At 42.5% G+C, this 24,936-nt stretch overlaps 1 protein-coding gene across 4 annotated transcripts in view; it reads right to left on the bottom strand.

Annotated features, from left to right (window-relative positions):
- Window positions 1-1,740: 1,740 nt before the first annotated feature.
- SPATS2L (spermatogenesis associated serine rich 2 like) overlaps window positions 1,741-24,936 on the bottom strand; it is a 172,804-nt gene continuing 149,608 nt past the window's right edge. For all 4 annotated transcript variants that reach the window (XM_054476802.2, XM_054476805.2, XM_054476797.2 and 1 more), the window contains 5 exons: window positions 20,535-20,593; window positions 12,942-13,051; window positions 10,207-10,309; window positions 7,180-7,400; window positions 1,741-2,635 (listed from right to left, as the gene is read on the bottom strand). In XM_054476802.2, coding sequence (XP_054332777.1) covers window positions 2,240-2,635; window positions 7,180-7,400; window positions 10,207-10,309; window positions 12,942-13,051; window positions 20,535-20,593 — 889 coding nt within the window. In that variant the 3' untranslated portion in view covers window positions 1,741-2,239. The remainder of the gene's footprint in view (window positions 2,636-7,179; window positions 7,401-10,206; window positions 10,310-12,941; window positions 13,052-20,534; window positions 20,594-24,936) is intronic.

Raw genomic sequence — 24,936 nt, 5'->3', positions numbered from 1 at the left:
TTGCTCTGTGCTCAGGAATATGTTTGGGCTTTCTTAACCCTGAGGGAGTGAGTCAAGGTCAAGAGTGGTTGGGTTCAACTCTGACAAAGGCAGGTGCACTCCTGACCTGGCAAATTCATTTTTTTCCCTGTTCCAAGAATTACTTGACTCATCTTTAAAGCGGTCACATTTACACTGACATTTTTCAGTGGTGAGCAAAATCTTGCTACATAAAAAACTGTGCAAAATCCTTCTGTCTTGTAATATATAAATTCAGGGCCTCAGATGGGGTAAACAGGGCCTACAGTGCTGAACATTTATCTTTCTTATTTGAACGAACAACTCTTCCTTCCTTCCTGGAATGTGACTTAACATTTAGAATTCCTATTAAATCTCTGGGTACACCCAGAGACCTCAGAAAGCTCTCTACAGAGACAGCAAACATCCTCATGTACTTGGCAAAAGAAGAAACAGATGCTTGCGTGGCTTGCAGGCTCAGCTGCTCAGGGCCGCTCTGTGGAAGAGAACCAGTGAACCTGGGTTGCCAGAAAAAATGTTAATGTTGAGCTGAGAATAAGCATTTGCACTTGTGAGTAGTCAACAAATATGTAGGACACGTGAGTGTAATGCAAGCGGCACCCAAACTGGACTGCCCTGTAGTCAAAGTTAGGGGAACTGGGGCTATTTGGGGTTTGGGCCATCGGGTATCCATTTTCCCTTTCTGAGAAGTACCCCTTCTCCATCTAGCTCAGGAACTCTGGGAAGATGGCCACACCCCGGCTCCAGGGGTGGGCTCTAATTAGTCTATGCAAATTAGTTCATCCCATTCACTTCTCTCCCCGCTTTCATGACTGGTTTAAGAGACAGGCCTACCAGCAATGGTATGTAAGACCTTTGCTGGGATTTCTGAGAAAGACACTTGCTCCATGTAGAAGCTACTAGGATAACTTCTCTCCTCTGGACAGTGTGGAGAATAGACTTGAGTCTTAAGAGCATGGCGGCCCTTTGCCACCATTCTGAATGCAATGTCAACCCAAGGAGGAAAGGAGAGCTAAGATAATCAAGAGATGGGAGCCGGCCGGGTGCCGTGGCTCATGCCTGTAATCCCAGCAGTTTGGGAGGCCAAAGCGGGTGGATCACCTGAGGTCAGGGGTTCAAGACCAGCTTGGACAACATGGTGAAATCCTGTCTCTATTAATAATATAAAAATTAGCCGGGCTTGGTGGCTCACGCCTGTAATCCCAGCTACTCGGAAGGCCAAGGCAGGAGAATGGCTTGAACCCAGGAAGTGGAGGTTGCAGTGAGCTGAGATCACGCCATTGCACTCCACCTGGGTGACAAAGCAAGACTGTCTCAAAAAAAAAAAAAAAAAAAAAAAAAAAAAAGAGTTGGGAGCTGAAATCCTGATCAAATTGGACCAACTGGACTTTTCACTCACTGAACCAATAAATTCTTATTGTTGAAGCTAGGCTCAGCTGAGGTTTGTGGTACTTGCAACCAATGTTTCCAACTGCCCAGCTGCCACATGGTGTGTCTAAGACGATCAGGGTGCATATCCATCTACTTGTGTAACCTAATTGAAAGGGCATATATATATATATATATTTTTTTTTTTTCCAGAAAGAGTACTTGTCTCAACAGAAACAGTATTTATTGTACAGAGCTTTGCACCACAACCTCTAGTCTCTAAAGTTTTTTTGAAAGCACTGAACAGTACATTCAATAACCAGGTGAGTATCAATAAAAGAAACTAGCCAGGTGTCAAATGCAGCATATTTTAATTTGTTTCAAATAAAGCAATATATGTATATATATTTTTTCAGAAAAACACCAGATGTTAAATTCTACAAAAGCGCATGTGTCCTCAGCAGATCATGTTTGTCTGATTATTAAGAATTCTTTTTTGTAACATTAACTCTCTAAAGACAATCAATGGACTGACATCACTGCTACAACATAGGTTGCTAACTGAGCCTCTGATCTTCAGCCACATCTTGATTTTCCTAACAATGAGTAAATACTGCCTGGCTAAAATGCTGCAAAGTCTTGATGAGAGAAAGCATCAACAGATCAAGCAAAGCCATGAAAATTATGAAGCAAGCTAGAGCTGATTATTAGAATTAGTAAAAATGATTAAGAGAGGATGACACAACCATACAGGATTTGTATATTCTGATTGACACTCTTTTGGCAGCGAATTGGGTCAGCACCTCGGGCAGGGAACCAAAACTGAGTGAAAACTGCTCTTTTTCCTCCTAGCTCAGGCCACCAACGTCACAGCCGGGACTGAGAGAACTGCTGCATCTGTGGAAACTTCTATTCTCGTGGGGCAGAGATTGCACTGTGAAACCCTACCGACACTACCCCGGAAGGGCCTGGCCTCCGAGGTGTCTGCAGCGTGCTGCCTTCGCCGGGGCTTTTCAGAATGGGCTGGGGCCTCGGGGGTCTTCATCCCCAAGGAGGCCTCTTGATTTTTGGCACCGCCTTTGTTTTTGGGCCGGAAGCCGTTGTGCGGCTGTCTTCTGTGTTCGTGGCGGCCGTTGCCCTTTCCCAGTGGCTCGGCTTCATTCCCACTGCCCTGCGACTTGGCAGGCCCATTTAGCCTGCTGTTATGATACTGTGGATTAAATCTCCGTCTTTGGTTAGAAGATCCGTTCTACCAAAAAAGAAAAGAGGTAAGTATCAGATGCCAGCAAGCCACTGATGACACCAGTAGACATCAGGGAAACCAAATCTCTAAGCCACAGGTAAGCATTTTTTTTTTTTTTTTTAATACACCAGAAGAATCAGAAAACATGAATGAAGAAGATGAGGTCAGGCAGATAAAATTATTAATCCTAAAAGAATAGTGGACTGTTTTGTAAATGGAACTGGAAGAAAATGATGTTGAAAGAGAGGTTACAGAAGCGTAAGACAGACAATTCAAAAACTGGGTCAAATAAAATTCATAAAGATGGTTAAACTATAGCAGAATAAAACAGAAGCCAGGAGCAGAGTAATGATGATCCTCTACTATGGAGATTTCGGAGACATTCTGTAGAGACTGAGAAGGACAGGAGGCACAGAAATTGTACACAGAAAAAGGGCAGGGCCCCTGGCCAAGACCCATTCTCAAGCCCGAAGTGAGAACTTTACATTCCTGTTTTTCTGCTCAAATGTTGCCTTTTCCAAAACCACCCCTGGCCCACCCCACCCCCCCATCCTGTACCCATAAAAATCCCAGGCTCCACTGGCACAGAGCAGAGAAGAGGAGAAGCAGCTGCACGTCGGAGACTGCAGTCTGAGTCGGAGAGCAGCAGCTTGACTTTAGCGGGACTGCCTGATGGCAGGACTTGAGGGGAAGAATATGTTCCCACTCCATCCCCATTTTCCAGCTCTCCCTCCTGCTGATAGCCACTTTGATTGGCAATAAAATCCCCTGTGTTTACTATCCTTCAATTTGTTCATATGACCTGAGTTTTCATGGATGCTAGACAAGAGCTCAGGATACAGAAAAGTGTCACACTGACCCTCTGCCTTCATGAAAAAGTAGGTCTATTGAGCTGTTAAACACTTAAGCCGTCCTTGGACTGCAAAGCTAAAAGAGCATTGTAACGCCCGCCCTCTGGGGCTCCAGGGGTCACGGGTACCACCCTAGGCGCTGCTGTGGGACTGCATGGAGTTTTGATCCTGCCGGCGCCCAAAAGTGCTTGCTCTAGCTCCTGCACCTGCTCACCTGCATGCTCGCCCTCCCCCGAGGGGTTGAGAGCTTCAGGCTGAGAAAGTGAGGCACCCTTGTTGCGAGGCCTGCGCAGGGGTCAAGGAAAATTTCCTGTTCAAAACCATGCATAGGAATTCTAATTACGTAAGTGAAGAAAAAGTAAAATTCTGTAACTTTTCTTCTCTAAAGTAGCTTTTCTAATTTATTTCAAAACAAATATCTTTATAGTTCAGAAATATTATCTTGGACAAATATAGGGGTGATGTGTATCTGGCAGGTCTTGGTGGCATGCAGAAATAAGGTGTATTTTCACAGAGGTAATTCATTGTTTTTCTAAACTTTCTGCAGTTATAAGCAAAGAAATTTTGAAGCCTCTATTAAAAAATCATTCCTTCAACACATCACTGACCAGGAATGTAAATGGATGAGTAGTAAGGACGCAATGGATTAAGCTCCTGTACAAGGGAAAGATTTCTGAACTCCTCGAGGTCAGTAATAGCCAACACTCATTGAGTGCTTACCATGAACTGAATGGGGTTCCTCACCATGCACTACCTCATTTAACATCAGAATCACCCTTTAAGATAGTTGCTATTATGTGCTTCATTTTATAGATGAGGATAAGGAGTTTCAGGGATTTGCCCAAGGTCTATCTATAGTTGGGAAATGGTGGAGCTATTCCCACTTTATATACTGTTTCCTGACAAGACTCTTAAGTTGTAACATAAATATAAACCTTTTTTGAAAATCAAACCTCTTACGAAAACATGAAATTTTATGAGTTACAAATATATAAGGTTCTTCATTTGTGCACTGTGACTGGATGGTATAGGTTTAGGGCAGACCAACTCCCAATAATTCAGAGCCTAGAGCAAGAGTACAAATGTAGGTCCATATATCTGTTAAAGGCAAATAAATCTTGGGGCCCCCAAATCACTAAGCTGAAGGGAAGAGTCAAGCTGGGAACTGCTTAGGGCAAACCTGGCTCCCATTCTATTCAAAGTCACCCCTCTGCTCACTGACATAAATGCATATCTGATTTTCTCATTTGGAGAGGCTAATCAGAAACTCAAAAGAATACAACCATCTGTCTTTTATCTACCTAAGACCTGGAAGGCCCCTCCTTGCTTCCAGTTGTCCGCCTTTGCCTCCAGTAGTCCCACCTTTCCGGACTGAACTGATGTTCACCTTACACAAATGGATTGATGTCTCATGTCTCCCTAAAATGTACAAAATCAAGCTGTGCCCCACCACCTTGGGCACATGTCATCAGGACCTTCTGAGGCTGTGTCATGGGTGCATGTCCTCAACCTTGGCAAGATAAACTTTCTAAGTTATCTGAGACCTGTCTTAGATTTTTGGGGTTCACACACCATATATCTGAATACTGTCTTTTCCTATCTCTGGCTCCATCCCACATTGTAAGGGGGCCTTGCACACACAAATGTGGACATTCCAGCCTGCACACCTAAGCATCGCCTCCACTCCCACCCTTCAGGCGGACAGTTGTGAAAACTGGCAGTGTCGTTCATCTTCAAGATGATGTATACAGGAAAGTGGTCCAGGCAGATCCTGTGAGCAGGCTTGGGCCCACTTGGGAAGAGTAACCCAGGATCTCGAGTACTGACTGGCAGCATGCTTCAGAACAAAGAGTGTAGATTCCAGTGGCCCTGTCTCCTTGGTCTCTCTGATTCCTTACTCTGTAGAGAGGGCCATGGCTGTGGGAGGGTCAAGAAGGTTACTTGAAAACACAGGGCCCAGTCCAAGGGCCCTTCTTACCTGGGTCTACAGTGTTCTGACTTAGATATTTGAGTGGATTTCAACTTAAATGAGCCATTACCTAAATTGCTAAACCAGAAAACTGAAGAAGTATCTACATAGATAGTACTTAATCTGGCCTCCTTTGTTTTTAAAGAAATTATGAAAAAGGGAAACTCTTAGACTAAATTTTAGACTTAATTATTAGCATGGTATTTAATAATGAACAGAGAGGCCAGGCATGGTGGCTCATGCCTGTAATCTCAGCACTTTGGGAGGCTGAAGCAGGTGGATCACTTGAGCCCAGAAATTTGACAGCAACATGACAAAACCCCATCTCTACAAAAATTATACAAAAAAATTTAGTCAGGCGTGGTGGCACGTGCCTGTAGTCCTAGCTACCCTGCAGGCTGAGCCTGGTGGATTGTTTGAGCCCAGGAGGTTGAGGCTGCAGTGGGCCGAGATTGTGCCAAAAAAAAAAAAAAAAAGAACAAAAACTGTGAAGATACATTTAGACTACAAGTAAAAACAGATTTGATTATGATCTTTAACTAATGAGATTATAACATGCTCCTTGTCAAAGTGCTATCTTAAAGCTCATGAAGACTTCAGGGCCTGAGAAAACACCTGTCAATATCATTAATAAGAATTCTCAAAGGCTGAGACAGCAAAACCCAACAAGACACCTGTTAGAAAACCAGCATTTTAAAAGACTTACAAAAAAAAAAAAAAAAAAAGAAAGACATTTTCTTGGAGATGATAAAAGGTATCTTAGGTTCCTTTTTTTTGAGATGGAGTCTCACTTTGTTGCCCAGGCTGGAGGGCAGTGGTGCGATCTTGGCTCACTGCAAACTCCGCCTCCTGGGTTGAAGCAATTCTCCTGCCTCAGCCTCCTGAGTAACTGGGATTACAGGCACCTGCCACCATGCCTGGCTAAATTTTGTGTTTTTAGTAGAGACGGGGTTTCACCATGTTGGCCAGGCTGGTCTCAAACTCCTGACCTCAAGTGATCTGCCCACCTTGGCCTCCCAAAGTGCTGGGATTACAGCAGTAAGCCACTGCACCTGGCAGATCCCAATTTTTTGTTAATTCTCTAAGGGTAAGGGGGAAATCACCTCCAAAAGATATAGTGGAGAAGCAGAAGGAGAGAAGGAAGATTGTTCTTTGGACACTTGTGTCTTTAGACGTCATAGTAGATAAGAATGAAGAATGCCATTTTGAAATGTAGTCTCCTTACTGAAATCCCAAGAGAAGAGAAGATTGCACTAACTTTAGCCTCCTATTGATCAGCTAAACATAAGTGGGGATTAAAATATCTTAAAAAACAAATGCCAGATTTCCTCTCATTAGTAGTTTCAGTGGCCAGGTTCCAAATCTTGTTCCCGAGTCTCTGTGGGTCCCTTCCACATGTGGGCTGGTTTCAGGGCCCCAGGGATGGTGGCAGTCCTAGCCATGAGAAGAGCCGTGTCACTTGGGTGGACTCTGCTCATGCAGTCAAGAGTGTACGCAGGCCACTTCCTCCACGTGGGAAAGCACCTGGGGGCCATGGATGAGAGCGACCAGGGGAGTTCCCAAGAGGCCAGCTGGGCAGTGCTGCTGGGTGGGGAGTGGGTGAGGGCAGGTGGCGGGAGCCTGAGTGTGACCCCAGGAGGCCCAGAATCCAGCAGTTGCTGTTTTCTTCCTCTGGAAACAGGGTTGTTTTTTTTCTCCCCCACTGGCACCCTGCACCAGTGTCTGCTTACCTGCTTGTTGGCCGGCATGGCCTGGTGAGAGGGGTCGGTGGTGCTGGGGAGACTGCTCACCATTTTGGGGTTTGCCGCTTTGCCTTCAGAGGGCTTATTGTGAGTGGATGATTTTCGGGAAAAGTTACTCTGTTTCCCAGAGGTTGCTGCATGCGCATTCAGCAGAGGCAGCAGGGAGCTGCAGGGAGTTCTTGAGGAATAGTTGTTCTTTGGATGTGTAACTGCAATAAGAAAGTGCTCAGTGTTACGAGCTGCACCTCCAACACTGCTGCCTCAGTAACCCATTAGGAAGCGCTAGAAGATGAAGAAACTGGCCAGGAACTCCACAAAAACATTAAAAAGTTTTCTTTTGAAAGATGTTATTTGAAAGGGCATCTTGGTGCTTAAGAGAACAACCAAATTTCTCTTGTGGGAATCACTGAACTGTGTTACAGCATAATCATCCAAGTTGGGAGACATTTGTAGGAAATAAGACATATCTGAGCAACTTAAATATTATTCTTTAGGTCAAGAACCACCAAGGGAAAAGAGATAATGAAACCTCAAGGTTCCCTCTCTGGCCCTGTCTGCAAATGCACTCTGCCTCATAGAGTCCCCATTACCAAACCTGTTCTCACCTCCCTGATCAGTTCCCTGGACCAACTGGTACTGCAGACACAGAAAGATTGGGAGCTATGCGGACACTCTGGCCTGTCAGATCCACGATGTTCTGAGAGCTTGGGAATGGGGTGATGTTGGATGTTAGGAATTCTGTTACTCTGGGTCATGCATATCCCCCAAACACAGGGCCAGGCCCGCCAGCCCCTAAGACATCTTGTATATTTCATTAGTGCTCCATTTTCCCACCTTTAATCAGCCCCGTTTTCTGCAGCCTCACTGCAGATGTGCACCACTTCCAAGGTTACAGGCAAGGCAGGCTGATCAGGCAGACACCCATCAGAGCTCAGGGCTCAGGGCTCAGGCAGGTCTGCTCAGCGTTTATTATGACCATTCCTGCTGGTTTTGAAAGTGGTGGTTTCTGCTGGGATGATTTCTATGTGATTACACTGAATCGGAACTGGAGGGAATCAATTCAAGGATAAAGCCACAGCTTCCCTCTCACAGTTCACCAGAATCTGACTGCCAGCTAGACCTTTCTTTGAGGCTTAAAACTGTCACCAATTTTTGAAAGCAATTTTGTCTGCTCCCTTTGTTGGATCAGATTTAATCCCAGGGTTCTGCTAGAGGATTAGGCGGGACCAATAGGAATCACAATACAGGAGAAATGGAAAGGCCAGGGACGCATCCCCAGTCCCTTCAGTGCATTGGGAAGGTGTGACAGCAAGCTGGGGCTGTCCAAATGTGACCAGGGGATTTCTGTGGCTCCTGTGCTCACCAGATTCAGTTTCATGGGGTCATTATTGTCTGCAGATCAGGGACCACTATTTCTGGTTCAGTACCTGTGGGTTCTCAATGTGCTCTCAACAAAGCTGAGAAGGAAGGACCTTTGGATGATTACAGTGTCTGTCTTTCAGAATGGACACCTGGAATTTGGTAAGGGACCATTTCTCCCACTAGATGGCACTTGAAGTGCTCAGGAGGAAAGGAGGTGAAGGGGCACCTCTCCATTGCCCCTGAGATGGGTGACAGGTCATCACTCAGCATCACTGTCTTGCTCATTGAGGGCTGAAGTGGAAAGGAGGGTGGGCAGTTCCCTTTTTTAGAGGTGGGGCAAAAGCTGGGGATAGAGAATGGCAAATAGGTAGATTCTTTCATAAGGAAGAGTACAGGGGGGAACAATAATTTTTAAAAATGCAGTCAGAAAATCAAATAATTGGCAAGGATGTGTGGACAAGGATGCTCGCAGCAGTGTTATTTAATTAATTAATCTATTTTTTGAGATGGGAGTCTCGCTCTGTCACCCAGGCTGGAGTGCAATGGTGCAATCTCCACTGACTGCAATCTCTGATTCCCAGGTCCAGGTTCAAGTGATTCTCCTGCCTCAGCCTCCCAAGTAGCTGGGCTTACAGGCACCTGCCACCACACCCAGCTAATTTTTGTATTTTTAGTAGAGACAGGGGGTTTTACCATATTGGCCAGGCTGGCCTCGAACTCCTGGCCTCAGGTGATCAGCAGTGTTATTTTAATGGTGAAAAACTGGAAGCAATCTAAATGCAGCAACCAGAAGACCGGTGACATCAATTATATTTAGAGAAATGACTGGTTAAATATATTGATATGAAAAAATGTCTACCATAGATTGTGAAGTGATAAAAGCAAATTGTGTTATTATATATGTATGCAGTGTAGTATAGTATAGTTAATTATATCATAATAGGAAGTGCAGCCAAATCTTAATTTTTCAGCTAACTGCGAGGCTGTGGGTTTCCAAGTCATTGACTAGTCCTTTGCTCCTTGCGGCTGTCCTTAAAGCCGCTTCAGTGCTCATTCCCACCTCCCCTCGTGGGTGGGCTGGTGTAGGGGGAAAATATAGCAGCCAATTTTGTTGCACATTAGCTGCTCTAATTAAGGCTTAATAGGGAACAAGACTAAAGCTAATGGCTGAGTGAAGTCTTTCATTATCTGCAGCCTCACTCAGCACAGAGAACTAAGGGCGGAGGCTCAGGGCACTGCTGAGGGGCTCGCACAACAGCTGGGCCCTGCACAACAATAACTGATTGTTCCCAGACATGTTAGGAAGACTCACTCTCTGCCTAATGAGTTTCTGTAGAACCAGGGCTGTTTGAAATCAGAGAAGCAGTTTAACTGGCAGTGCTTAATAAAAGTTTGCAAAAGGTATAAACTAGTTGACCTGTTCTGTTCCACTTAATAAATCCTGGGGAGTTACTGATGGGCAGTGGCATTTGAAGACTCTAGGTTCAAATCTCGATATTTCTGGTGACTTGTGTCATGAACTTAGATCATTAAATGTCTTTAGACCTCACGTTAGCCCCCTGGGGGGACTCCACACCTGACATTTCCAATAGCAACTCCAAATAGCACCAAGGTTACTCACACAGAATTATTTAGCAAATACGCAAAACTCACTTTCTCCGCAGAGCATGATTTGGGCCTTCAGCTGTTCGATGTCACAGGAGAACCGGGCAGCTTTCCCGAGCTCCTCATCATATTTACGCTCGCTGACAAAGTGCTGGAGGAAAGAGATGAAAAGCAGGAACCCCATGATTACAGAAATGACGGAGGCACCCCGTGGATGCGTTCACTCTGCTCTTCCGGTGTCCACTGCAGTGCTGACCTGGTAGGGATCTTTCCAGCCCTGTTGCTGGGAGGCTCCACGCTCAGTCTTAGGTCTTAGTGCTGACCTGGCTAGGGAATGAGCATCTTCCTGCCAGGGGAATATGTGAGGGGCCTGTGTTTCTCTTGTTTGGGCCTACATGGAATGTGTGTCTGACTCATCTATTTAACCTTTTAGCACCCCTCGTCCTTCTAGTACTTTTCTGAATTGCGTTCTGGCAGGGTCTTCTGAGTTTGGCCAAGTGCCTGCTAAGGTATTAACCATCAAGAGAAAACATGTCGCCCTTCCTAGACCCCCATTCCTATTTTAACAGGGAACCGGGACGTCCACAAAGCCTTTAGTGTCTGGAAAATATTATTTTAAATGGCAGAATTTCAAGTGCTGTGAAAAGAAGTGAGAAAGAGATTATTTTTCCATTCATTTAAAATTAAGATCTATGTGTAGAAGAGATGGTGAGAAATACAGAAATAACTGTGACTCAGTCCCTTCTTGAGTTTACCAGGGAGTTTAGCAATGGCAAGGAAAACAGATACCATTAACTACCATACAAGGTGGAATGTGGTTGGTGCTTTAGGAATATAAAAGAGGAAGAAATTATTTCCTACTGAGGGCAATGGGGAAAGAGTTATGTAAGAGGGAACACTGAAAAAATCATTGAACACTTACGAGGCACTGGCCAAATTCTTACCAGATCATCTCATTTCATCTGATCACAGTATTATGAAGTCAGTACTATTATTACCTCTGTTTTACAGACGCGGGAATTGGGGTTCTAAGAATCTAAGAGAACACGTAACTTATCCAAGATCACAGAAGTAGAAACTTTTGCAGCTGGACTGTTTCACTCCAAAGCCTGTGCTACTATTTTATGATGGGTGGCGTTTTGATAGGCAGAAATGAAACTCGGAAGATGAGTTGATTTCAATAGATCAGGAAGTTAACAATTACATATTTCTTACTTGATGTTCTAACAAGCTGGAATTTTTGTAGAGAGAGAGGGAAGTTGGAATATATATTGAAGTCCAGCTGTGAATTTCTTTCTGAGGGGAAGGAGATATACTGGGGAAACCAGATCGGCTTTGGGAGTTCAAGTCTGGTCTTAGTGGAGTGTACGAGGCTGGAGGGAGACAGTGGAGGCAGAGAGACTAGTGTGGAGGCCACTGCAATTGGCTGGGTGGGAGGCCACAAAAGCCAGAGCAGAGAAGGTGAGGAGGGAAAGGCCACTGATGCCCTCAGCACCCTCGGGTGAGGTCCTCTTCCCCAAGGGGCCCGCTTTCATGCCCAACCAGGAGGTAGGGTGTTGAAAAGTCACTTGCCACTGTCTATCATTGCCAAGCAGTTTTATGCCCCAATTTGCAATCTTACTTTCAAAGCTAGCAGCAGCTGTGTCTTGCAACCATTCTAGTTTCCTGGAAGTGGGTAAGAAGCTGGAAGGCGTGTGTGTGTGTGTGTGTGTGTGTGTGTGTGTGTGTGTGTGTGTGTGTGTGTGTGTGTGTGTGTGTGTGTGTGTGTGTGTGTGTGTGTGTGTGTGTGTGTGTGTGTGTGTGTGTGTGTGTGTGTGTGTGTGTTTAGTATACTGGGTGAAAAAGTGGATAAGGGGAATTTTAAAATTTCTTCCTATTTTGTTGTAAATACTTATACTTGCCTTCCTGGTAACTATTTCCCCTTCTGGTAACTGTACCCTGATGCATTTTCAAAGATCCATAATCTTGGTGGGTCTGGCGATCAAGATGTCACACCCTCTCTGGGACAAATGATGGACGTGACCCAAGTGGAGGCCAATCAGAGCCTCTCTCTTAGGGATCTGAGCCAAGCGGGGTGGTACAGGGCTGACGGTCCCATGAGAGTGTCTAGTGATTATTGCTTCTTATTTCACCAGAGCCACCCCAGTTCCTACCTAATTGTTGAGCTGAGCCTTCAGACAGGGCTCTGCTTTGCTGAGCTATACTCACATCCTGTCAAATTCTACTTGTCCTTGAGGTTAGCCAGGGTCAGTTTCTGTTGCTTGTCAATGAAGGAATCTAATAAATACGTATTTATGGGTAGTATTCTTAAAAATGCAACTAAACTAGAAAAGAATATAGGAAAGAAATCTCCACAGACCGCATGCTTTCTAATCTTCACCATTACACTACGTTCATGCTTTGTGTGTGTGTATATACCTGTGGATGTGTTTATATGCATACATATAAATCAGTGTGTGAAAATAATATCCCCCATCCCAGCTATAATTCATGGCCAAGTTACTTTATTTGGGTCAGTCTCTGACTGACAAAATAGCTTGTACTGACTGACAAAATAGCTTGTACCTCTCCTTTGGAGTAACACATTCCTTCAAAGCACATTACACTTAAACACAGTGATTATGTGGGTCTTCCCCCTTCTGTGTTCTCTATTTCCACCCTGTGGAAGAGAGCTGGGTGTAGATGTTAGATCCTCAGAGAGCAGAACTCTGTGGATGCAAAACAAACATAATGAGGATCAGCTCTCTGGCTCAGGGTTCAGGCTGTGATATTTTAGAACTGACCTTAATTTCTGCCCTGAGTTCGGCCAGCTGCATCTCTGCCATCTGACTGGCAAGGTCAGTGAGTCTCTTTAGTTCTTCTGCTTTCTTCTGACGAGCAGTCAGGATTTCCACTGCCAAATAAGGAGGAGTCATACATTAGGGCCAGAGATTGAAACATATTAAATAACCTAATTTCTTGGAATCAGTTCTCACTCCACAGACTGATTGCTTTGTTGGACCACGACTGTGTTTTCTGAGTTGGTCACGGAGGCGGGTTCACCCTCTGTGCCTATTACCAACAACCCAGTTCCTCCTGTCCTCCACCAATCCCCAAGCCAAACACAGTCCCTTCTGATTCACTGTACACTCCCACTCTACATTTTCTCCACTGGTGTCTGACCTCACTTAACGGAATTTAGACTTTTGAAATTTGTTACTCCAAACAACGATCTCTGAAAAACAACACTTATTAAAATCCTCTCTGAGTGATACTGCAAAGACAGGAAGTCTACTAAGCAGAAATCATTCTATATGTGCTGCACTATTAAACTTTAACAGCAGCAGCCCTCTTGAACTTTAACACGTACTCACTTAGGGTGACTAGCTGTGTTATTGGAATCTGACATAAAAATCTAACTTTATTAGTTTTTTTGTGAGCCAAAAATGTCTCTGCTTTTGATACTCTGCAGATACGTTTCCATTCAGCAAAGAAACAGAAGTTCTACCCCAGAGTGTCTTAGGTCTTTCTATAAGTGTCCCCAATGGAAAAATTTCAAGAGTGAGTTAGGCCAGCTAGAACTAGATTCGTGTGAATTTTTTAGCACCTGCACACGTAGAGAGGACACTGGGGAGTACTCTGGCTCCAACATTTTCACACATCTTCAGATGAACTAAAAGTTCAAATAGATGTAGTAGCCTATTGGTTGGTTTGTGTCTGTGTGTGTATACACGTGTTTCCCAAAAGATTACGGTGCTCAGAAGCAATCAATACAAACACACAGGATGAGATTTAAATATGAAGCTGGATCTTACATTAGATAGACTTGTGGCTCTCTAATTCGACTCATATGAATTGCCTTCATTTCTTTGGGACGAGCATTTTGAGTTATAAGAAAAAAGGTGTTCATCTAAGATGACATTCATGTCAGACTCACATTCTATGCTTGGCTGAACAAGGATCAACTGCGTTATTAGACCAGATTCACAGCACACATGCAGGTCCAAACAATATGATTTCTGATTTTAAGAGTTCTTATTACTCAAAATATCAAAAGATAGTCACTGCAAAAGCCCAAAAAGAAGTACAGAATCCATCAAGAGTTAAGATTCCCTGCAAATCATAAACCATTCTTTAGACAGACTGAAAGCCATTATCTTCTTTTTTTTTGAGATGGAGTCTCGCTCCTTCGTCCAGGCTGGAGTGCCGTGGCGTGATCTCGGCTCACTGCAAGCTCCGCCTCCCGGGTTCACACCATTCTCCTGCCTCAGCCTCCCGAGTAGCTGGGACTACAGGTGCCCGCCACCACGCCCGGCTAATTTTTTGTATATTTAGTAGAGACGGGGTTTCACCGTGTTAGCCATGATGGTCTCAATCTCCTGACCTCGTGATCTGCCTGCCTCGGTCTCCCAAAGTGCTGGGATTACAGGCGTGAGCCACCGCACCTGGCCCCAAGACATCATCTTTTTATGCTGATATCAATGTTGAGATGTTAATAAAATAATTAGTCTATAACTCATACAGCTTTATCATCTGCCAAACTATGCTAATCATGCTTTGATTCTTTAACTGGGGCTCCCCCTGGCCCCCATTTACAATACCATGTGGCTGGGCAGACAGATCTGTGCCTAACAGTCTTTCTGAATACAGAGGAGCTAGTGAAAAACTTGTCTGGATGATGAGAGTGAAAGGAAGTCTCATCTCAATGTAGACAACATATTGCTGAATGATCTCTTAGGACACCCAGTGGGACCAAAGGTCACAAAAAGGTGGCTCACTATCATTTTCAGCCAGAGTACATATGTCTTGTTTGGTCCACACATTATGTTTACAAATTAATTGCCCACATTTAAAAATTAGAAGATTCCATTTGAAAGCTGGCTCTCTGGCATCTCTTAAAATACTGGAATTTCTGGCCACAGTTGGTCAACATTCCTACATGGTGACAAGTGGCTGAAGCCAAGAAGCCACTGCCCTCTTTAGATGGAGTCGGGTGCCCAGTGTGCCATGGTTTCCCCCTGCCCCATTTGGCACATTAATGTTACCTATCTGTTTCCTGCGAGAGAATGAGTCTGTGAGTCATTCTCGGGACTACGGTGTGAACTGCACTATGTAGTTCTTTGTATCCATGGCACCTAGTGCCTGCTTGGTACACAAGGGGTAGGCAATATGCCTGCTGAGTGAAGAATTCAATGAATGAATTAACCTATTACTTAAAGGGAATATCTAAAGAAGGATGGAAGTTCCTTTTCTACAGGGGTCACTTAAGACTGTTTAGGATCCATACCTTTGATTGGTTATGTTATTTGTTTGCCATTATAATTCAATATATGGATGGGACTAACATCTGCAGCATGAGAAAACAATTCAAGTAGGAAGATGAAATGAGGTACGTTCTTCTTGCAAACTAAAATTAAAAAAATTAATTCTGTGCCAGGCGTAGTGGCTCACACATGTTATCTTAGCACTCTGGGAGGCTGAGGCAGGAGGATTGCTTGACTCAGGAGTTCAAGACCTGCCTGGGCAACAAAGCAAGACCCTGTCTCATCAAATTCATAATAATAATAATAATAATAATAATAATAATAATAATAATAATAATAATAAATTTGAAGGCCCAGACTTGAAAAGCAGCTAGTAAAGGGGTCATTAGGCCCTCAGTGATGACACAGTCCAACAGATCTGACTTTTCTTCATGGATCATTTGTGAGACTGGTGACAATTAGGGGCCACTGTTCTTTTTGATTAAGTAGAACTTGGGCATTCATACCAAACAAAAGATTTTGTAGAAATAGATATAAATGGGCCTTAAAATAGGAATGCAGGTGCAAGATCACCAATAAATTCTGAGTTTACACTCATGCCAATGTGCATGAAAATAAATACTTTGGATCAGCAAGTGTTGAAATGCATTTTACATATAGTCTCATTAACATTTCAAAGCCTTTCATTATGAAAAAAGCCTTAAAACTTGAGATCTAAAGCCAATATTCTTTGGCTGGAGGGATGAACGTTTTCACCTCAAAAACATCAATCACACAAACAAAAAACAAAAACAGATCAGATCTTAAGCTTCATTGATCCTGTAATTTACAATAGAATAATAAGTATGTTTTGGAAGCACCATGCTTTCAGAAATCTGTAGAGGGAGACAATTCTGTACAGCTTAGGTTTTCACTGCATTCAATACTTAATTAATATTATGTATGTATAAACAGTAGCTGGTAAGCTGAAATCCACTTTCTCAATAGGATTTATAAACTCCTTCAAGTTTTTGAAACACATTGGAAGCTTGCTCATATTATCTGAACCATAGAAAATCTTAAGGCTTCTCAAAACAATAACCCTCAGCAGAAAATATACTCAAAATCCCAAGGTGGGGGCCAGGAGCTGGAGAAGTGGCTCTTTAAGCACAAAGATTCTTTGGAATACCTTTTATTCCTTAAAAATTCTTGTGAATTTTGCATTCTACTTCATAATTTGTTTGTGTTACTATGAATTTACAAAGTAATGTTTTCTTCCTGTATCTCTAGTGAACTTGACACCTGTGCTTACCTGGGTATAAACATGAAGTTTGAGACCCTAGCACTACAACACACTTGGTTTCTTCTTCTGTAAAATCTGTGTAGGAACTGATCACATCTTGTAGGGGTGTTGTGGAAATAAATGGAATAACATATGTGAGGTGTTTCGTATAGTATACTCAGAATGCTAACTCTAAATATTATTGATAAAGTGAGATCTCTTCATCTAGAATATACTTCCTCTTTTTTGCAATTACATGAATGTTCACTAATATTCGTTCCCACAGTCTACAGATACTGATTTATTTACAATAATTCATTTAACAAATATTTATGAAGTACCTGCAGTCTTCTCAGCACTGGGTTAGGTGCCAAGAGGGATTTAGGAGCTTCTGTTATAATTGAGGAAATATGGTTTATAACGTCTACAGGAAATGTAAAGTGTGAAAAATACTCTTGAGACCACAGAGAACCAAGTTAAAGATGGTGGTTGTAAAGACAGTTCTGTAGTTAGTGGGGAGAAATTCCATGGTTCTTTCTATTTGTGGAGAAGACATAGTGTTGATACAGGCTTGTCATTTGAGAGATTCAATAGAACCCTGACCTCCATTTTTTGACTGTAATATGAGGGGGTTGGGGTAATTTACTAATAAGAACTCTTCCCTTTTTGCACACATATTGTGTCAGGCTCTGTGCTAAGTGCCTGACATGTATTTTTTCATTTTATCTTTACAATAACTACTTGAGATGGATATTATTATTACTGTTGTTGTTTTTATTATTATTTTTAATACAGGGTCTCTCTCTGTTACCCAGGCTGGAGTGTAATGGCATGATCATGGCTTGCTGCAGCCTTAAACTCCTGGGCTCAAGTGATTCTCCCCTCTCACCCTCTAGAATAGCTAGAACTATGGGCACATGCCACCACACGTGGCTAATTTATTTTTTATTTTTATTTTTTTAGAGATGGGGTCTTACTGTGTTGCCCAGGCTTGGTCTCGAACTCTTGGCCTCAAGCAATCCTCCTGCCTTGGTCTTCCAAAAGGTCTGAGATTATATGTGTGAGCCACTGCCAGGGCCTAAGGAATATTAGACTTTGAGAAGTCAACAACATGGTTCAGGGACACACAGCCAGTTAGAGATGGAGGTTGGACTTGAACTCAGTTCTGCCTGCCTCAAAAGCATGCAAATGGGCTTCCCCAGGGCTGAGGTTAGTTCAAAAACCAGGGCCTGCTGTACCAATTACTGAAGTTAGGTGAACCCTGTCAACCAATCTAGCAGTTTCAGCTAGCCTGAAAGCTTGGTGAGTGCAGGCTCTACATTTGTCTGTTTGCTGTTTATCCTGGACACAAGGAAGCCCATGTGTTTACTGATTGAGTAAGTTTTTAAAATGAGATGCTCTCCAGAGATGCTCCAAATTCCACAGGTCTTGGCATCAAACACTATCATGTCTCAAGAAGGAAAAATGAGTACATGAAACCCGAGGTCTTTTCTTGACCTCTAAGAAAGTGATGATGTGCTAGTGACTTTCCATTTTGGTTCAAGAGGATCATTTGTGTCTGTGTTGGTTGTTAGCATTTTTATCATTAGGACATGAAACTGAAGTAAGCTATACTTGAGAAGCAGGGAAAATCCCAAGTTGTGTATATAATCTACTTTTACTGAAGATGTCAACAAATTTCATAAGAATAAAATAATTTCACAACCAAAGAGATTGTTTAACTACCTAAATAGTCCATCGCTTCACCCTGGATCACATTAGTTTCATTTAACAAAGCTTGCTGTATTTCAGGATTCTAAAATGTTGCTTACAATTATTTAGATGCCTGACTAAAGGAGGTCTGAAATGAACAACAAAATAATTTAGAAAACTGTGTAACAAAAATAACGATAGCTATTTTCCATAAAATGACACTTGAATTATGGCCTAGGTCCAGACAAGAAAAATAAAAAAGAATGAAGAATCTGGTCTGATCTTTCATTCTGGCAAAAGAAAGACATCACAACAAAGGTAAAAGGATTTCACTGAAATCTGGTTAGGGGCACAGACTGCCATTTATCCAATTCATCTTTGGGTAAAGATGAGGAATTTAAAATGCCCAGGAGACAAGGATTGTAAAACTAAATCCCAGCTGAAAAATAGGGTCTTAGGGGTCCCATTAACACAGCAAACTAAATTCAATAATAAGAGAGGGCCTCACACATTCACTTGTGGTTTGATGTTGAATCTAAGTAATCTTGTCTTTGTTGAAATTTCCAACTCATGAGCCTCAGTCTATTTAAGACGGTAATTCTTCTCTACTACTCAAGTAACTTTACCACAGTGGAAAGGTTTAGAAATCAGCATAAAGAAAATAAAACAAGTCAAACCCAGAATGTTAATATTTTATGTTAAATTTAGGATTAAGTTTTGCAATGATCAAGATGATTTGAGCATGTTCATTATTTAAACAGAGAATTTGGTACATTAAGCAATCTGATTGGTGATTTGCAATTTAAAATATGGAGTTAATTTTCTTTTGCGGTTTTAAGTTGGCAGGTTGGTCAGTGTATTTGACGAAGTTCATGAACAGAACTGGAGTATTTTAAGAAAACTGTTTAGGCCGGGCGCAGTGGCTCAAGCCTGTAATCCCAGCACTTTGGGAGGCTGAGGCGGGTGGATCACAAGGTCAGGAGATTGAGACCATCCTGGCTAACATGGTGAAACCCCATCTCTACTAAAAATTCAAAAAATTAGCTGGGCGTGGTGGCGGGCACCTGTAATCCCAGCTACTCAGGAGGCTGAGGCAGGAGAATGGTGTGAAACTGGGAGGCGGAGCTTGCAGTGAGCAGAGATAATGCCACTGCACTCCAGCCTGGGCCACACAGCGAGACTCCGTTAAAAAAAAAAAAAGAAAACTGTTTAGTGTATCTTTAATTTTGAATTATTAATCTTATTTATTACTTTTTTTTTTGAGATGGAGTGTCACTCTGTCGCCTAGGCTGGAGTGCAGTGGCGCGATCTCGGTTCACTGCAAGCTCCGCCTCCCGGATTCATGCCATTCTGCCTCAGCCTCCCGAGTAGCTGGGACTACAGGCGCCCGCCACTACGCCCAGCTAATTTTTTATTTTTGTATTTTTAGTAGAGACGGGGTTTCACCGTGTTAGCCAGGATGGTCTCGATCTCCTGACTTTGTGATCCGCCTGCCTCAGCCTCCCAAAGTGCTGGGATTATAGGCGTGAGCCACCACACCTGGCCTTGAATTATTAATCTTATAAGAGTTGCTTAAAAGCTTAGGAACACTTTGCTTGTTAGGTTTGTGAGTTTGCCTTGTCTGACATCTGAAGCGCTTAAGACAAATCAGATATATTAAATTTATATATGTAATTAAAAATGTTGAGGGGAATTTAAGTAATTAAGTTTCAAATGGGACTAATTTTCTAGGAAAATTTAATATGATAAACTTAACTGAACCTAAAAAGAACTAGTAAAAATGATGATGATATTTATAAGTTTTAAAGAGTTAAAATTGTCTTAAAATCTAATACTAAATTCAATGTCATTTTAAATCCAATTAACTATAGGTTCTTTATGTGCACAAACATCCCTTTGGACTTTAGAAAGCTCAACTGACACCTATTATGTACTGAGTGTCCATCCTGCCATGCACTCACCTGTATGAGGTGAGTGTTACAACTGTATCCTTTTGCCAGATGACGTAAATGAGGCTTCCAGGGGCTAAGTGACATCCCTAAGGTTACAGAGTTCATGAGCCAAAATTTCAGTATAAATTTTAGGACCCTGCTCAGAATCCGGTATCATTGTCAGTCTGACCTATGGATTGCTTCTGATTGGGAAGCTCCTAATCAAATAACCATGTGTTGTCTACTTACTGGCTTCTTCTTTAACTTTATCCATTTCTGCCATTAATGAAACTTCTTTGTCAATGATGCTGGGGAAAAACAAAAACAAAAACAAAAGCAAAGAATGCTTAATCAAAGATAAACTTTTAATAAGCACTGAAAGTAAAAGAAAAATTATTTTCATTAAACAAAATACAAAATTACCATAAATATTTCTATGCTACAATGCCAGCAGTACACTCTGCCTCTCCAAAAAATGAGGCAACATGGAAGGGATGTTCCCAAGGATTACATAGTGACATCTGCTGATTAAATCATTGTCAACAAACCTAAAAAAAAAAGTCTTTTAGACTTTCAGAATTGTGCTGCTTTGAATTTAAATTTGGGAATATTTTTGTCCTATGCATTCCAAAGTTCCAAAACAACGTAAGTATTTGAAAAGCTGGCACTTAGGTCCTTAAGAACTGTAGTTCCCAGTGCCTCTGTGCTCCAACCTGAGAGATTCTGGCTGGGAGGGAAGGAGATGGGCCCAGTCCTGCTGCAGATGGTCCTGGGACCATACTTTGAGACATATGGTCTGGGCCAATCCATCCACATGCTCAACAACATGAGTCTCTGCCTTTTTCATTCTCCCGAGTAAGCATTTCAAGGTTCTAATTAACTTTTCCTCATATTTCATTTATTTTTTGGTTAGTCCTTTGAAAAGATATTACCTGCATAAAGCTAACAATGATCTGTCCCAAAGTTTGCTTCTCTCCTATCCCATCCCAACCCCCCAGTTCTCTAGTTCCCCTCCCAGAAGTAATGCATCATGACAAATTCCTTATATGTCCTTTTACAGATTTTTATGTAGGAAGGAGTGAAGAGAGGTTTCAGTAAAAAGGCAGGGAGCTGTGCAGGGTGAAGAGCCTGGGGAAAATCCCCAGGGTGGGTGAGCACAGATGTCAGATTCTCTTTACATTTTTAGTTTAGTCATAATATTTAAATATATATCTTTAAAATATAAGGACTTCTGGGGACCACAATAATTTACTATAGCACCTATAAAACATTCACAATAATTTAATGTTATCAGATATCTACTTAGTATTCACATTTCCCCAACTGTCCCATATATCTTTTTGTTTGTTTTAACAGTGTGTTAAAACAAGGATCTAAACAAGCCCTGTTCATTCCAATTGGTTGACTGACTCTTAAATCTGTTTTAATCCAGAGGTTCCCTCTCATCTGTTTTCCCAACCCCTTTGCAATTTATTTGTTGAAGAAATTAGGTTGTTTGTCCTGAAGAGTTGTGCAAAGCCTGAATTTTACTGATTACATCTCCATGGTGTTATTTAGCCTGTTGTTCTGTATTTCCTATAAATTTGTTATTAGATGTAGAAATATGATTAGATTCAGGTTTTATTTTCTTAGGAGGAACACTTGATAAGTGTATTGTGTCATTATGTGTGTGCTGATGGAAGTATATGATATGAACTACTCCACCTGAAAAAAAATCAGACTGAGTTTAATCAAATTTCTACATCTAAAATGGCAAATTTATAGGAAATACAAAAGACTTCTCTCCTTTTTATGATCTTAGCAGCCATTGGTGATCATTTCCTAGATTTATAGGGTTTGCAAAATTGAGATATTCACATTCTCTATCGCTCCTTCTTCATTTATTTCCTGGAATTCTTCCATAAAGAGAAACTTTATCAATGATTTGGTTATCATGAAGTATAGTTTGCATAGGTAAGGTAGGATGAATGCTTGATTCTCCCCTTTTGTTTTCAAAATGATAGTTGGTTCCTTAGCATCCTTCAAAGGTAATCAAGATGATTTTTTTGCTTGTTTGTATATTTTAATTCTACACATTAATTATAAACTCATATTTAATGTGCTTCAAAACACTGTTATCATCTTTATTACTCTCAGATTGTTCCATCGCATGGACTTTTTCTTCTCCATCAGATGTACTTTCGCAATTTAAAGTGTGTTGAAAATTTACTTCCTCTGAAAAATTTTGCAGTATTTGTCAAAGTAAGAAGTGACTTCTGGGATATATCTGTGTAGTTTGGGGGCTCCTCAAGTAGACTGTGCAACCTAAATACTTGAAGAGTAAAGGACTGTGTGCTGAGGAACTCAGCTCTTTCCAACCAGGAAATCCTAGTGGAAAGGACTAATTGCAGTGCATGGCATGTTCTCCAGAACTGGGCTCTAAGCCTAGTCCCTCAACTGCAGACAACATCGGCCAGCCCCATGACACACATGGCTTACGGTCACTGGATATGATCACTTTGGTGTAACCACCATATCAGGACGCCTGTCCCTTATCTATTGACGTTACATTGGTATGTCAATGTGTTTTAAGTATAGGAAATGCATGATACAGAAAGGTGTACAGTGAGAAGGAACTCTTTATCCCATCTCTGCCCCAACTTACTCAGTTCCCCTCCCTGGAGGTCTCCAATGTGACAAGTTCTTGCGTTTCCAGAGACTGTCTATGTAATCAACCAGCATATATTCAGTAATTGTATGAAATGCCGGGTTGAGTCAATAGGCTTTGTGCTCCTGTGATTATGAGCTTCTCTGCCAAGTTCACAAACATAGCCATGACAGAGGCATCTGTGTGTGTGTGTGTGTGTGTGTGTATGTTTTCATTATTTACAACCTTCTTAGAGAGGGGCACTGCTACCTTACTTTAGGGAAACAAAGACTGCTCGAGACAAGCTGTTGGGGAGATATGGGGAGAATCTACAGATGTGGAGCCAGAAACCCAAACTACAAATATATGGTTAAGCTACTCTGCTTGAGGACATGTTTTGAATTTTTATCCCTTACAGAAAGGGAAGAGAGAAAAGAGAAAAGTCAGCACGACGACATTCTTTGTGGGAGAGCTGAGAAGAATGTGAGAGGACCTGCCAGGACTCATTGGGGAAATAGTGAAAAGCAGATAGAGAGGAAAGAAAATGACGATGGCAAGAAGAAGCAATTAGGATTCACATTAGGATTCCCTTCCCTGAATCAACTAGAAGGCTTTATAAATAGAGGCCCTGGGTTTAGAGAGCATGCCCAGCACACACTAAGGGAAATACTGCTGCATGTGACACAAGACTGACATGTCCTCAGATGCCCAGCGGAGGGGAGAGGAGCAGACTGCAGGCAAAGCAGAGGTCCTGGAGGCTTGGGAATCCTCCTGCCTGTGTGTGGGGTTGGTGGAATGGTGGTGTGTGCAAGGGCCTTTGCTAATTTCTTTATCAGCTACAAGACCATTGTAACACTTTTGTTGATCAAATTTGTTAACATAATTTTGTGCCCAGAGAATTTACAAGATGGACATTTGGGGTACAATACTTGTCCCCAGGTCTAACACATATTAAAGAAAGCTGGGTATTTATATACAATGGTTAGTTCAGACCTTCTGGGCTAACAACAGGAGAGAAGAGGGTTTACACAATAAATTGTTAATCTGCTTAATGCACACCCTTGAGGATGTGAAAGAGCCTGTGAAGTTGGCATCAAACCAGGCTTCCTTTCCTCTGGGCATTTCCATAGAAGATCGTCCGCAAGCATCGTAGTAATTCAAGCTCTGCTGTCTATGGGTGGCTGCTTTCAAAACTCACGTGCACAAAGGCAAGCCTGTGATCTCTGCTGACTCAGGACCCAGCTTGGAGCTGATGAACTGATGCAAACCAAGATCAGGGGCCAGCCCAGGGCAGATAAACCCGGCCTGCCCTTGAGAATCTCAATGTGTAGACCTGAGAGTTCCTTGAGTTTTGCTTTCCAGGCAGTAGGCTTGTCAAGGGAAGAATAATGGTGGGAAGTGGATGTGGAGGAAGTAGTAAAGCCAGCCTGTCCTTTGGCAGGCTGTCAGACAGTGAGGAGCCAGCCTCACATCGAGCGAGTGCCAGACCAAAAGAAGGTCAGAGAGGAAAGACCATGCCTAAATCCTTCTAAATGCCCACAAAGCCTGGGGTGTCTGGGTGTGTCACATCCAGTTTTGGAAGTAATTTCATCGGTGCCATTTCCACATTCTGTGGAATCTTCTTAAGAGGTACCAGGACAAAGATAGACACGTGTGGGTAGTCAAGTGCAGCTTGACAACTCTGCAGGCTGGACAAGGACAGAGGGCACTTGGCAAAGCCCTGGTATGGAGTTACCAGATATGGAGGGAGGAGTGAGTGCCTTGGAGAGGAATGACATTAGGGAGTTGATGAGTCACAGAAGAATCACAGACAGTATCAGGAACCACATTCCTACTGTGGAAGCTGCAAGGTCACACACTTGCTTTCGAGGTACGCCTCTGCAGACACATATCAGCTCTCAGTTGCCTCAAAATGTGAGCTGATCACTTTCTGGGTGCAGATGGTGGGCCAGGCACATTAGGTAGAGCGCCAGTGCCTTCCTGGAATGATCTCATCTAAGCTTCCTGACATCCCAGGAGGAGTGA

This window comes from Pongo pygmaeus, chromosome 11, assembly GCF_028885625.2.
Source record: "Pongo pygmaeus isolate AG05252 chromosome 11, NHGRI_mPonPyg2-v2.0_pri, whole genome shotgun sequence".
Taxonomy (NCBI): domain Eukaryota; kingdom Metazoa; phylum Chordata; class Mammalia; order Primates; family Hominidae; genus Pongo; species Pongo pygmaeus.
Note: the sequence above shows the minus strand (reverse complement) of the source record. Positions and strands in the feature narration are given on the sequence as shown.